This window comes from Phalangium opilio, unplaced genomic scaffold (assembly GCF_054372755.1).
Source record: "Phalangium opilio isolate 3A_F unplaced genomic scaffold, DU_Popi_V2 ptg000041l_1, whole genome shotgun sequence".
Classification (NCBI taxonomy): domain Eukaryota; kingdom Metazoa; phylum Arthropoda; class Arachnida; order Opiliones; family Phalangiidae; genus Phalangium; species Phalangium opilio.
Genome location: NW_028324165.1, coordinates 8,450,597 through 8,462,862, shown reverse-complemented (window position 1 = coordinate 8,462,862; position 12,266 = coordinate 8,450,597). Strand labels below are relative to the sequence as shown.

The 12,266-nt window shown below is 37.5% G+C and overlaps 1 protein-coding gene across 8 annotated transcripts in view; it reads left to right on the top strand.

Moving 5' to 3' along the window:
* The window catches only part of unc-13-4A (BAI1 associated protein 3), a 171,291-nt gene that overhangs the window by 150,739 nt on the left and 8,286 nt on the right, over positions 1-12,266 (top strand). For 6 of the 8 annotated variants that reach the window (XM_089835626.1, XM_089835624.1, XM_089835623.1 and 3 more), the window contains 17 exons: positions 466-553; positions 2,443-2,526; positions 3,333-3,500; positions 3,583-3,649; positions 4,994-5,258; positions 5,676-5,720; positions 6,257-6,334; positions 7,350-7,437; positions 7,532-7,741; positions 7,797-7,900; positions 8,325-8,448; positions 8,547-8,762; positions 9,505-9,561; positions 10,529-10,626; positions 10,703-10,754; positions 11,039-11,074; positions 11,946-12,151. In XM_089835626.1, coding sequence (XP_089691752.1) covers positions 3,450-3,500; positions 3,583-3,649; positions 4,994-5,258; positions 5,676-5,720; positions 6,257-6,334; positions 7,350-7,437; positions 7,532-7,741; positions 7,797-7,900; positions 8,325-8,448; positions 8,547-8,762; positions 9,505-9,561; positions 10,529-10,626; positions 10,703-10,754; positions 11,039-11,074; positions 11,946-12,151 — 1,697 coding nt within the window. In that variant the 5' untranslated portion in view covers positions 466-553; positions 2,443-2,526; positions 3,333-3,449. The remainder of the gene's footprint in view (positions 1-465; positions 554-2,442; positions 2,527-3,332; positions 3,501-3,582; positions 3,650-4,993; positions 5,259-5,675; positions 5,721-6,256; positions 6,335-7,349; positions 7,438-7,531; positions 7,742-7,796; positions 7,901-8,324; positions 8,449-8,546; positions 8,763-9,504; positions 9,562-10,528; positions 10,627-10,702; positions 10,755-11,038; positions 11,075-11,945; positions 12,152-12,266) is intronic. The other 2 variants (XM_089835619.1, XM_089835622.1) reach the window with 2 other exon arrangements.

Here is a 12,266-nt window from a genome sequence, read left to right as displayed (position 1 = left end):
ACGAATCAGGAAGACGGCCCGCCATTTTTCCGTGTATTCCTCCACAATTTTCCAACGTCCCACCTACCCTGAGCCGTTCCACAGTTATCGGCCTCATAATTCTGAACATCGTCTTTCTAACTGCGATTTCATACATTGGTTGATAGAAACCCCAGGTCAGGCGAGCGTGCTTGGATAAAATTCGTCATACATAATGATTAGTCTATAGCTCTTCCCACAAAGCCCGCCTAGATACATTGTGTGAAAATGAAGCCCTGCAAGATGACTCCTAGTAGCCGTATGCATTCCTGTTAAAACTAAATGGTTGTAGGAAAGGGATCTTTGTATTTTCCCCTTGGGAGAAATCAATTCACTTTGGATTTAATCTTTTTATTCTTTAAGTCCAATAGTAATGGGTCCGAAGGATGAATCCGATTTGTTTTAAAATTTATCTTCCCTTTTTTTGGTCTTTTTTTTTCTTAACAGGGTACAAGAATCGGACGGTAGTTTCTTTGAAAATTTCACGGCGTTGTCTTGGAAACAAGAAAATCGGAGATTACAAGTAGCTAGAGAGGTAAGTTTAAGCTTTAAACTAAAAAAAGAATAATTTATAATGCCCACGTTACTAACATAGATAGCGCAAATAATATTATACCCCATGTACGGTTGTAATAGTAACATGATTCTTCCCAACATCCAAATTAACATTTATTATAGCAAGGTTACTAAACCGAATCATGCGATGATAAATAGTTCCCCAATCATTACTATATCTATTAGCGCTGCTTAACTATTTGTCAACCAAGGTGCATGCATGCTCTTGTGGTCATTTTTGTCCAATCACGTCAAGACAATCAAGGTTTGTGCGGGGTTAATTGCTGCTGAGGATTTAGTACCAACAAGAAGGGATATCTAATTTATTAGGGAGAAGTTATAAGATGCCTAAGAATTCGTGCGCCATAGTCCCGGCCCCCCTTTCAAAAAACAAGGGGGGACGTAAAAGGAGGCCGGGCTCTTTCGCCTCTTCTCAGTCGGAAAATACTCAATTTTCGTCATTCGCGTCGCGCTGAAGTGAGTTTTCAAGAACCAATGAGATGCTGGTTGTAATTTAGAGACGGGGATTAACTCCGGAACTACTATACGTTTGGACTGGATATAAAGCTGGAAATGTGGCGAATTTATACCTTCTCTCTAGTAAACTAGATATCGCCTCTTGGTACTAAGCATTTAAAGAATTCACCCTATCACGATGCGATTGTTACCCATCTTAATTAAGTTTGATCAGCGGGAGAGCAAATTAACAAAAAGGGGTCCCTCGCCTGGGAAGAATCATGTTATACATAACTAAAGTATTAAGAAGATACAGAGTGTCACGCTTCTTCTATTATCCCCTTCTGGTGTTACGGGAAAATATTTAGAAGTATTTTGTATATCTATGTTATACTTATTATTCCTAGGAGACTTTCGCTTTCTTCGTAAAGCCCTTAACGGCAGTAGATAAATATTATTGAAGCCTTGGACACGATATTTACCTGGATTGAAAGCTTTAAAAGAAAATTTCTTGATAAATTGGGAGTCGGGTTTTGAGGGATTTCAGAGAAGAAAAAAAGTTAGGGATTAAAAACGCATTTTAAATTTTAAGGAATGCATGCTCTTGTCTCTCGTTTATCATAAGTTTATAAGATATGTTACATGATAAGTATAACACTACCTATACCTCGTAATGCTATAGCATAGAGACTTACAGCTCGAGATAACTAGTTCGAGGGAGAACGACGGAAGCGAGAATTGAAGTACTACACTCGGATGGTTAATTAATTTTGCAGGACTTCCATCTAGCTCCTATTTAGTCTGCATTACTAAGCCTTTGACAGCGCCTCACCAGGCGTCGCTTTACCTCGAATCTATGACTTACCTCAATCACTTCATGATGCAAGCTCCAGTTTCTAAGTTACCAGTGACAAACTTATGGATGAACATATCTTATGAACTTATGGTTTATTTATGGAAATTAATGGAGCTGAATTGATTTGAATTCGTTTTGTATTCTCGCTCCAACTTAAGCCTATTTTAAACATTATGGTCGTTCCTATTTTTAAAATTTCTTAATACTATTTTTGTCCTAGTTATAAATGAGAACTTAGGTATAATGACACAGTTTTATCTTTATCTTTATTGGATTTGAACCCGTAGTTAGAACTACAGCTTTAAAACTAGGCCTAAATCCAATTACTTCACCTTTAACCCTAAAAGCATTGCCTGGTAACGTTCCCTAACTCTAAGTATTACCTAAGCCTTTGCGGTAATAGGCTTAAAATTCTTGATATACTGTACAATATATACGACGCTTCCGGATTTGCTTGCCCAATGCTGCCAAGATGTTGTTATAGGCTAGGCTTACGGCCAGCGTATTGTAGTTAGGCTTAACTTAACTCCAATTTGATTAATGTTAATTTTATCTAGGATGACACCGAAAAGGACAAACCACCGCCCAAGGAAGCCGATGTTGGAATCACAGTTGCTGATTTCAAAATTGGAAAAAAAGAAGTGAGATTTCATAACACTTCCGCATTCTGGACACTTTCAAAAAGACAAAAATTCCGCCCTTAAAATTTTGAAATGTGCTCATTAATATTTTAAATAAAGTTTTGAAATCCTTCCGTCATCCTAACCGGAAACTACCCTATAATAATTGAGCAGTTCCAGTACTACCTTTGAATGATAGTTTGAAGTTGCTTTGACGTTGTAGGAGGAAACACTCTATCCTTTAATTGGCACTTGCCAGTTTCTCCCGCCCTTATAAGTAAATGAATGCAAGGCATGAAGGCCAAAAGGCTTAACTCTTGCCTAGAAATGGCACTAGTTTATATTTGACATTGTTAGAGTCAACGATAACAGTAACCCAAGTGCCATTAGGTCGAAAACAGAGATAGATTTAATTTCAGAAGTAGGAATGGAGAACAGAGTAATCTGGGCGAGCGTCAAAGTCCCGGACCCCCTTCCACGGGACGGGGGGGGGAATATGGAAGAAGAGGGGGACGGGTCATAGCGACAGAGGTAAAAAGGAATTACGTATTTTTCGCCGTCCCCGTCAGCAACGTCATCAAAATGTAGTTTAAGTGAGCCAATAAGATAATTTAAACTTTCCGTTACATGTTGAAGGGAGAGGCTCTATTCTGGTCTATGAGTCGGACTGAAGTAAATACTAACCGTTCTCCATTCCTACTTCTAAAATTAAATCTATCCCTGGTCTAAATTTTAAAATTTCAGTGTCCTTAGTGATGTATAGTTTTAAAAAAATACCGTTCCCTCAATGTTGCCAGATAAAAGAGTTTTGTTTACCGAAATTCCAGTGGGAAACTCTGTACACCGAAGTTCTTTACACCATCAAACACAAATTGGGTGCCAGTACCGTAAGTTACACCTCGTACACCGAAGACTTGTACGCGTACGCTCAGGATGCCTTTCATATGTCACCCGAAAATCACAGGCGCCTATTGGCCATTGCCCAGGAAGAAAAGGTAGAACTAATCTAACATAAATCTTGCACATCACTAAAGCTTAATCCTAATTCAATTCTCCGTACCATTTCTTCTTTGTTAGCCTCCAATACCGGTGCTAAATGTGGTGGTCGTTGAAGCTCAGGGATTAGAAGCCAAAGATCCAAATGGTAAGTCGTTACGACATCGCTTTTATTCGACCATGAGTTCAAGGGTTGGGTAGTTTTTATTTAAGTTAAGGCGCAAATCTGTATAATTTTCTCGAGTCGTAAGCGCTTAGGTTGGTCCAAGAAGTGCTATCTATTTTATAAGGGAGAAGGTAGAAGATGCCTAAATATTCGCGCAAGGCCATAGTCCCAGTCCCCTTTCAAAATACAAGGGGGGACGTAAAAGGAGGCCGGGCTATTTCGCTGCCTCTCCTCAGTCGGAAAATATGACTGTAATTTTCGTCATTCGCGTCACGCTGACGTGAGTGAGTTTTCAAGAACCAATGAGATGCTGGTTGTAATTTAGAGGCGGAGTGGATTAGCTCCGGACCTACTATACGTTTGGACTGGAGATAAAGTTACAAATGTGGGGGCGAATTTATACCTTCTCCCTAATAAACTAGATATCACTTCTTGGTTGGTCAACGAAGTGTCCCTTCATTAAAGTTACAGACCCAAGAGCTTAAAAGACGTGAAAATACTTCGATAAACGCCATGTATGTACATGCACCTTAAAACTTAACTTATGTACATATACACTTTTTTCCAAGACTGACGTGTCTTATCTCAAATCTCTCTTCTTTATAAAATATTATTTTATTTTTTGGGGGCATTTTTTTTTTTGTAATCTGAAAGGTAAGTTAGAAGAAACGGAATGTTTTGGGAAGATTCTGTTATTTTTGATCTTGAAAAGGGATCTCGGATTTTGTTTGAATTTTCAAAGAAAAAAAATAAGAAACATTATTCTTTTGAGAGATGGAAAAAGTTGAAGTGTATGCTTTGTTTTCGTTCTACTTTCTTGGACCGATCACATTTTGGGGGCCAAATAGGAATTGTAACAGTTTTACCGGAATGATACAATTATACAGGGTGTTTCTGATAAGTCTGGTGGTGGCATACATTAAGGGGGATGTTTGTTCTTTGGGAAATCGATCGAATTTGAGTCGAAAATGTAACATCTATACTTCTATCGCCTCCATTTTGTTTGCCACAACGGACAATGCTGTTTTCGAGTCAAGATTGCATTCAGAGTATTTTACGGATGGCCCCGTTAAATTTAATTAAGAAACCGATTAGGACAATGATTTCTAATTTAATAAAACACTCATCAAATCATAATTCGAAGAAGAATTTGATCCTACATTCACTTTGTTTCTTAATGTGAACAAGGCCTACTTTAAAGCATATATTTAACTTATCTTGGATACAATTTACTTATGATACTTTTAAAGGGAACATAACCTTTCATGAAATACAAAAGCTATGTTGAATAAAAGTTTCCAATCGTTTTCCATTTTGGCTCTGCAGGCTACAGCGATCCATACTGTATGCTGGGAATTCAACCGGGGAATGGTTCGACTGAAGTACGAGGTAAAACCAGTTCCGATGAAGAAACGGAAAGAGGTCGAAGCAGTCCGCGTCGACAAGGATTGAAGAAGTTCAGCGCCTCCTTCAAGAGACGCGATCGAACTCGAAGCAACAGTCTGTCGGAATCTCTACCAGCCAAACTCATTCGCACTACCACCGTCAAACCCCATACGCTCAACCCAAAATGGAACGAGAAATTCAGATTGTAAGTAGTACATGCATACTGCCCCGAACTATTTAACAGGAATACATAAAGCTAATTGGAATCATTGCGTCCCTATCTAATTTCTATGCGAGTTTTGTGGGCCGGGTTTGAGATCTTACTATCCTTCACGCCTGACGTCTTTCTAACTGTCGTTTCATTGGTTGGTAGCAACGCTATGTCAGGCGTGCCCAATGTGCAACAGGCAGTGAGATAGATTATAAATTTGCTTGGGGTAAAATTCATCATATATAAGGTTTAGTCTAGTAGCTCTTGCTGCCTACATACTTTGAGTGAAAATGGCACATACGCAATGATTTCAATTAGCTGTATGCATTCCTGGCCTTTGAAAATAAAACCTGTGATTTTGTTTATGGTTTCATATCTTTGTACTAATTTACTTCCGTTTTTACCTTCCAGAGACATAGACGACATGCACACGGACAGACTTCATTTGGATATATGGTAAGATATGTTTCCTACCTAACTCTCTGGTACTTGGGCCAGAATCAACCAACCATTGTTTTATCGATTATCACTGATAAAATAACCTCCAAAATCATTGGGTGTATCCATTTTCTCAAGGTATCTAGGCCAATTTTGTTGGAATAACTAGACTTATCATTATTTATGATTAAATTTACCCAACCCAAGCGAATAATTTACCTCGCGTTGCTATCAACTGTAATGAAATCGCAATTAGAAAGACGCCATCCGAATTATAATAAGTCCTCAAGCCCGGCCCACAAAACCCGCATAGAAATTAGCATAGAAGATATGTCTTCGCAATTATTCCTATTAGCTGTGTGCATTCCTGAAAAAAAAAGAACAAAAAGCTGCTTGACCATTTCATTATTCCTTTGATATACACCGCAATACTTTCGACCTGAACTAGCCAATGAAATGATCTCCAAGAAAAACCAACACAGGAACGCAGCAACTCTTACTTACGTCTGGCAAAGTTTTAATCAGTTTCTTCTCTGATTTATTTGAACTTCTAGGGACCATGATGACGAATCATCTTTACTGGACGCTGCTCGAAAACTGAATGAAGTCACCGGACTCAAAGGATTGGGCAGGTAATGTTTACACCTACCCTTTTTCCTCGCGTTCTTATCTATTCATTAAGTCCGACCAGGTAACCTTTATTTACTTTGGACTCTCCTAAGGACAGACATCAACTTTGTTTTAACTCTAAGGTTGCGTTGATAACTGTTGTTTTCATTACTCAGTGATTTCAAAATAACTTGTTAGTGATAAGAAGGCGGTCATAGGCTTATTATCGCTTTTATTTTAGGTTGTCTTACTTGGGCAATCGAGATTAACGACAGCTTTTGTCCCAGGTAGCATTAATGGTTCTCTCGCTAGATTGCATAAAAGGTTACATGGGGGTTCGATAGATGATATTAAAGCCGCGTTCGCATTAACATCCTGGGGAGGGTAAAGTTCAATTTACTGGAAAGCATTTATTTATTTATTTATTTATTTATAACTGGAATCATAAGTTTATGAGAGCTTGTAATTTTGAAGTGATTGAAGTAGGTCGTAGATTCGAGGTAAAGCGACGTACGCATGGTGAGGCGCTGTCAAAGGCTTAGATGGACCTAGATGGAAGTCCTGCAAAATTAACCACCGAGTGTAGTACTTCAATTCTCGCTTCCGTCGTTCTCGAATTAGTTATCAGTTATCTCAAGCTGTAAGTCTCTACGTAGCATCACGAAGTATAGGCAGTGTCATACTTATCATGTAAGATATCTTATAAACTTATGCAGGAAGCAATATCTGATCCCTTTGGACTACTTCTTTTAAATATATTTTTTCCTGAGTGAAGGTATAAAGTTTTAGTGCGAACAGAGCTTCCCGTGATTGGAGGCTTCCACACCTTGATTATTGTTATTGTTATTAATATTATGATACTTTTGCGCGAGAGTGTTTGATTAAGCCTACTCTTTCTTAAGAGGTTTATTGTTGCTTCTTCATCTGCTATTCCCTAATTTATCAAAGGCGCATGCGCAAAACTAACCAAAAGGTTATAAGGGGAAACGTGGAAAGGTCATGGAATTTATAAATTATTTTAATTAATTATTCTAATAGGTACTTCAAACAAATCGCTCAATCTGCCCGAGCTAGTACTGGTGACAATGTGGACGATTTTTTGGGATGTGTTAATATTGCCCTTGAGGTAACCTTTGACCTTTTATCTCCCGCCATTTTACTTCCTTCAATGAGACCATCCATACAAGTAACGTTCTACATACACTGAACATAATTCACAGGATATTCCATCTGCCGGTACTGACCAATGGTTTCCATTGGAAGGTCGTTCCCAAAGGTCAACCATTCAAGGTCAACTTCGGCTCAAATTACGCTTGGGAACTCGCGAAGTTCAAGGGGTCGCTGATAGCTTGAATGATAATTGGAAAGAAGTGGTAGAACACCAGGAATTATTATGGATTTTTATCGGACACGAGTTGACTCAATTAAAAGTAAATTAACGTGTTAACGCTAAGACTACTTCGGGCCTAATTATTGTTATTATAGACTCCTAGTTACGAATGGGCCGGAGATCTCCCTCACGAAGCGTTGACAATCTTACACCAGCATGCCTTACAAGGGAATATTACTGAACTTCAACAGGCCATGTGGTAAGACCAGGGATAGATTTAATTTTAGAAGTAGGAATGGAGAACAGAGTAATCTGGGCGCGCGCCAAAGTCCCGGACCCCCCTTCCCCGGGACGGGGGGGATGAATGAAGAGGCGGGTCAAAGCGACAGAGGTAAAAAGGAATTACGACACAATTTTTCGCCGTCCCCGTCAGCAACGTCATCAAAACGTAATTTAAGTGAGCAGCCAATAAGATTATTTAAACTTTTCGTTACGTGTTGGAGGGAGGGGCTCTATACTGGATGGTCTATGAGTCGGACTGAAGTAAATACTAACCGTTCTCCATTCCTACTTCTAAATTTAAATCTATCCCTGGTAAGACAAAAAAATTAATTAGGCCTATTTCAAGATTTTGACCTATAAATGTGTATTTATTTATTTATTTATTTATTTGATTATCTTAGCCGTTGGATAACATACAGTAGAAAGCACATGGAGCAAGTACTCGATTACGCATTGCTTTACCAACTCTTAAATGACCTTGACACTGCGTGGGGTGACGCTGAAAGTCATCTATCACGTGATGAGGTATGGACACACGCTAAATTAGTCCTAGATTTTTAAGCCTTGGTTTTTGCATTTTCTTATAATTTACAAATTGACCAACGCCCGAGTTGATTTTGAAGGAGTCAGCTCTGGCCGAGTCTTTCAACTTGTTCGTGGATTATTGTCTGGAATTGATTCGTAAACATCGGGATATGTTCCCAGCCAGTAACAAACTGGCTGATCATAAGCTCGATTTCCTACTACGGTGCTTAGCCTGCATTCATAATATGAAAGGTTTCCAAAAATGTTGCCCTTTTCGACATGAATTACATCTTGATGTTGTTAACGCTCTCAAGGTTAGTAAATGATTAAATTAACATGATTTGCGTAACATTCTGTAGCATGCTTTGTGACGTGTTTAAAGGGGAAGTCTAGTAAATATTGTTTTTACACTAATTTTGCTTGAAATGATAAACAAGGAACTATAATAGGCAGAAGTAGATAATACTTCTCTATTTGAGAGAAGTGTACCACCCCACAAAGCGGGCGGGGTAATTGAAACATGATTCTTTCCCCAACATCAGAATTAACATTTATTATAGCAAGGTTACTAAACCGAATCATGCATACGCCATGTAAATAGTGATCCCAATCATCATTACTCTATTAGCGCTGCTTAACTATTTGCCAACCAAGGCGCATGCATGCGCTTGTCCGTTTTTGTCCTATCCACGTAAAGACAAACAAGGTTTGTGAACTAATTAATTACTGAGGATTTAGTAAATACCAAAGAGTAATTTTAGAATTCACCCTAGCACGGTGCGATTGTTATATACCCATCTTAATTAAGTTTGATGAGCGGGAGAGCAAATTAATAAAAAGGGTTCCCTCGCCTGGGGGAAGAATCATGTTACATAACTAAAGTATTAAGAGGATACAGAGTGTCACGCTTCTCCTATTATCCCCATCTGTTATAGACCAAATTTCAATATTTGAATGATTAGAGTTATCTATGATACTTTTCCTTTATACTAAAGCCTATTTTAATTACATTTTATCTTATTTTTTGTTTCTGTGCCTATTTTATAATTAATACAGAAAGGTACAACAGAATGGTTTACTACAACAGTAGCTTTCTGCCAACCTCAAGTCAAGGTAAGCCTCTTATCTATTTTTATCTGATAAAAGGAAGTTTGAACTTTAGGCCTAACATAAAAACTTTATCCAAAGCGTACAGAATTAGACTTAATTAGTAGTCAAGTTTACGATTGACCTTGGGTAGGTAACGGAAATCGTGAAATTTTAGAGCTCTAGTCTTAAAAAGACAAAATAGGAATTGTCCAAGGGGGAAGTCACTCTAGAAGCCAGAAAGTCAATAATATTCCTTATACTTGTAAACTCAATTAAATTTACAAACAAAATGTTCAGAGTAGCTGTCCTCTCGGAATTTAGAGTTAAATTTATTTCGTTTGGTTGCGTTCTAACAAGGTTTCAGTGACTTCATTAAATTAGGCTTAGCGTTTTAAGAGTTCGCAAGCCCTTAACTTAGCGAAAATGATCACAAATTTAATTTATAAAAGCATAAGTTTATAAGATATGTTACATGATAAGTATGACATTACCTATACTTCGTAATGCTATAGCATAGAGAGCTTACAGCTCGAGATAATAAGGTTCCGGAAAGACGGAAGCGAGAATTGAAGTATTACACTCGGTGGTTAATTAATTTTGCAGGACTTGTTCCATCTAGCTCCTATTTAGTCTGCATTACTAATTAGGCCTTTGACAGCAGCGCCTCATGCACCAGGCGTATGTCGCTTTACCTCGAATCTATGACCTACCTCACTCACTTCAAAATTACAAGCTCCAGTTTCAAAGTTACCTGTGATAAACTTATTATGAAACATATCTTATGAACTTATGATAAAAGAGCTAAAATAACTTAATCAAATTAAAATTTGGAGTATATTTAATTTGAACTTAATTATATTTAACGCTGCCATAGGCCAAATTAGGTCAAAAGGTATTATTCATTTCTATATTTACTTTGAATTTTGTTAAAAATAAATTTGGAATTAGGCCTATAAATTTTTTATTATTATTTAATTTTAATCCGATCTAGAGTGAACAAAGTGGACTGCGAAGTTTAATTGATTTGACCAATACACTGGACAACGATTTACAAAAGGGGGTTTTACATTACAATCGAATGTTTGAAAAGTACGTTAGGCCTATTTAATTTTAATTAGCTAATTATTATATCAATTTGATACAAATGATTTTAAATTAATTACAGTACTGTTAAAGTTAATTATTCGGCGGTGATATATAAACATTTGGAGAAACTGGTGAGTGAAAAAATATTTTTAATTATTTTAATTAGAATTCATTCGCGAGAATTGAAACGATTTAAGCATAATTAAGTAGTTAAACTTAACTATTAATCAAAATCAAGCGCCTACTTAAATTAAACATAGTATAATTAAAGAATTTAATCGTTATTTAAAGAAATTAATAACAATTTACGTGAGATAATTAAACTCAATCCTAATTAAATTAAATTAACCATGATTAACATTTCGCTCCACAAAATTCTGCTTTTTATTCTTAAAAAAAATGCTTACACGGATAGCTAGCGGATGAGCTATTAAGGAAACTTCAGTCAAAGGTTTGTACAGATAATTAGTTTTAATTGCAGTTGTAATTAAATCAATATTAATGGTGACGCACCGAAAAAAAAATAATCTTGAAAATTCGCACTGCACGATGGGTATTTTTTTGAAATATTCTATTCATTTTGGCTGGTAACGTGATTGTGTTGGTTTAAATTCCTAATTAATTATCACCTTGTTAATTACGTTATTAATTAACAAAACGTGATAATTATTTTGGAATTTTGAATTTCTATATAGTATCGCTTCTCAACGTAGTAACGTATTTATAGTTGTTTTTATATTTATATTATAATTAAGGAAAGTCTAGCCAATAGGGAGAGATTTAAGGGGAGGGTCTTAAAAATGGCTCCTCCCCTTTAACTCAAAATGGCGGGAACCTTTACGGATTTTAGGGATTGTTGGGGGGGACGCCTGATTGGCTTAGTTAGGGTCTGACGTTTAGTGATGAAAGACGTCTTATTGGCTCAATCGGGCGCTGACGTTTAGTCGTGAAAGACGCCTGATTGGCTGAATCGGACTCTGACGTTTAGTGATGTAAGACTCCTGATTGGCTGAATCGGACTCTGAAGTTTACTAGTGAAAGACGCCTGACTGGCTCAAATGGGCTATGACGTTTAGTCGTGAAAGACGTCCATGATTGGCTCAAGTGGGAGCTGACGTTTAGTGGTGTAAGGCACCTGATTGGCTTCATTGGGAAGGGGAGATTTTCACCAATTTCAAACCGGAAAAACTATAGTGACGTCATAATCGCGACCGTTTTCGTTTTGTAAAAACTTTGGATAGACTTTCACTAAATTAATTGAAGGCCAATTTACTGAAGAACATTTTTCCCAATGACCTTTCTTTATTGTTTACACAATGAAGCTTCTCTTTGACAAGGTGGATGAAGCACTGCGTCCTCGTGTGACTGAAGCATGCGCCAAAGTAGCTGCGGCAACCAATGGTAATGCCTCGACGGGAGCCAATGATGACGAAGTAGATGGTCGTTTACAAACCATGGGAACCGCCATGTTTGAATTGTACATCGCGTTACAAGAATTTGTTCGGTTTAAAGAAAATTTACCCGTCGAGTAAGTTCTAGATTAAATTTAGTATGATTTGAGGGATTTAATTTTAGAAGTAGGAATGGAGAACGGTTAGTATTTACTTCAGTCCGACTCATAGACCACCCAGTATAGAGCCCCT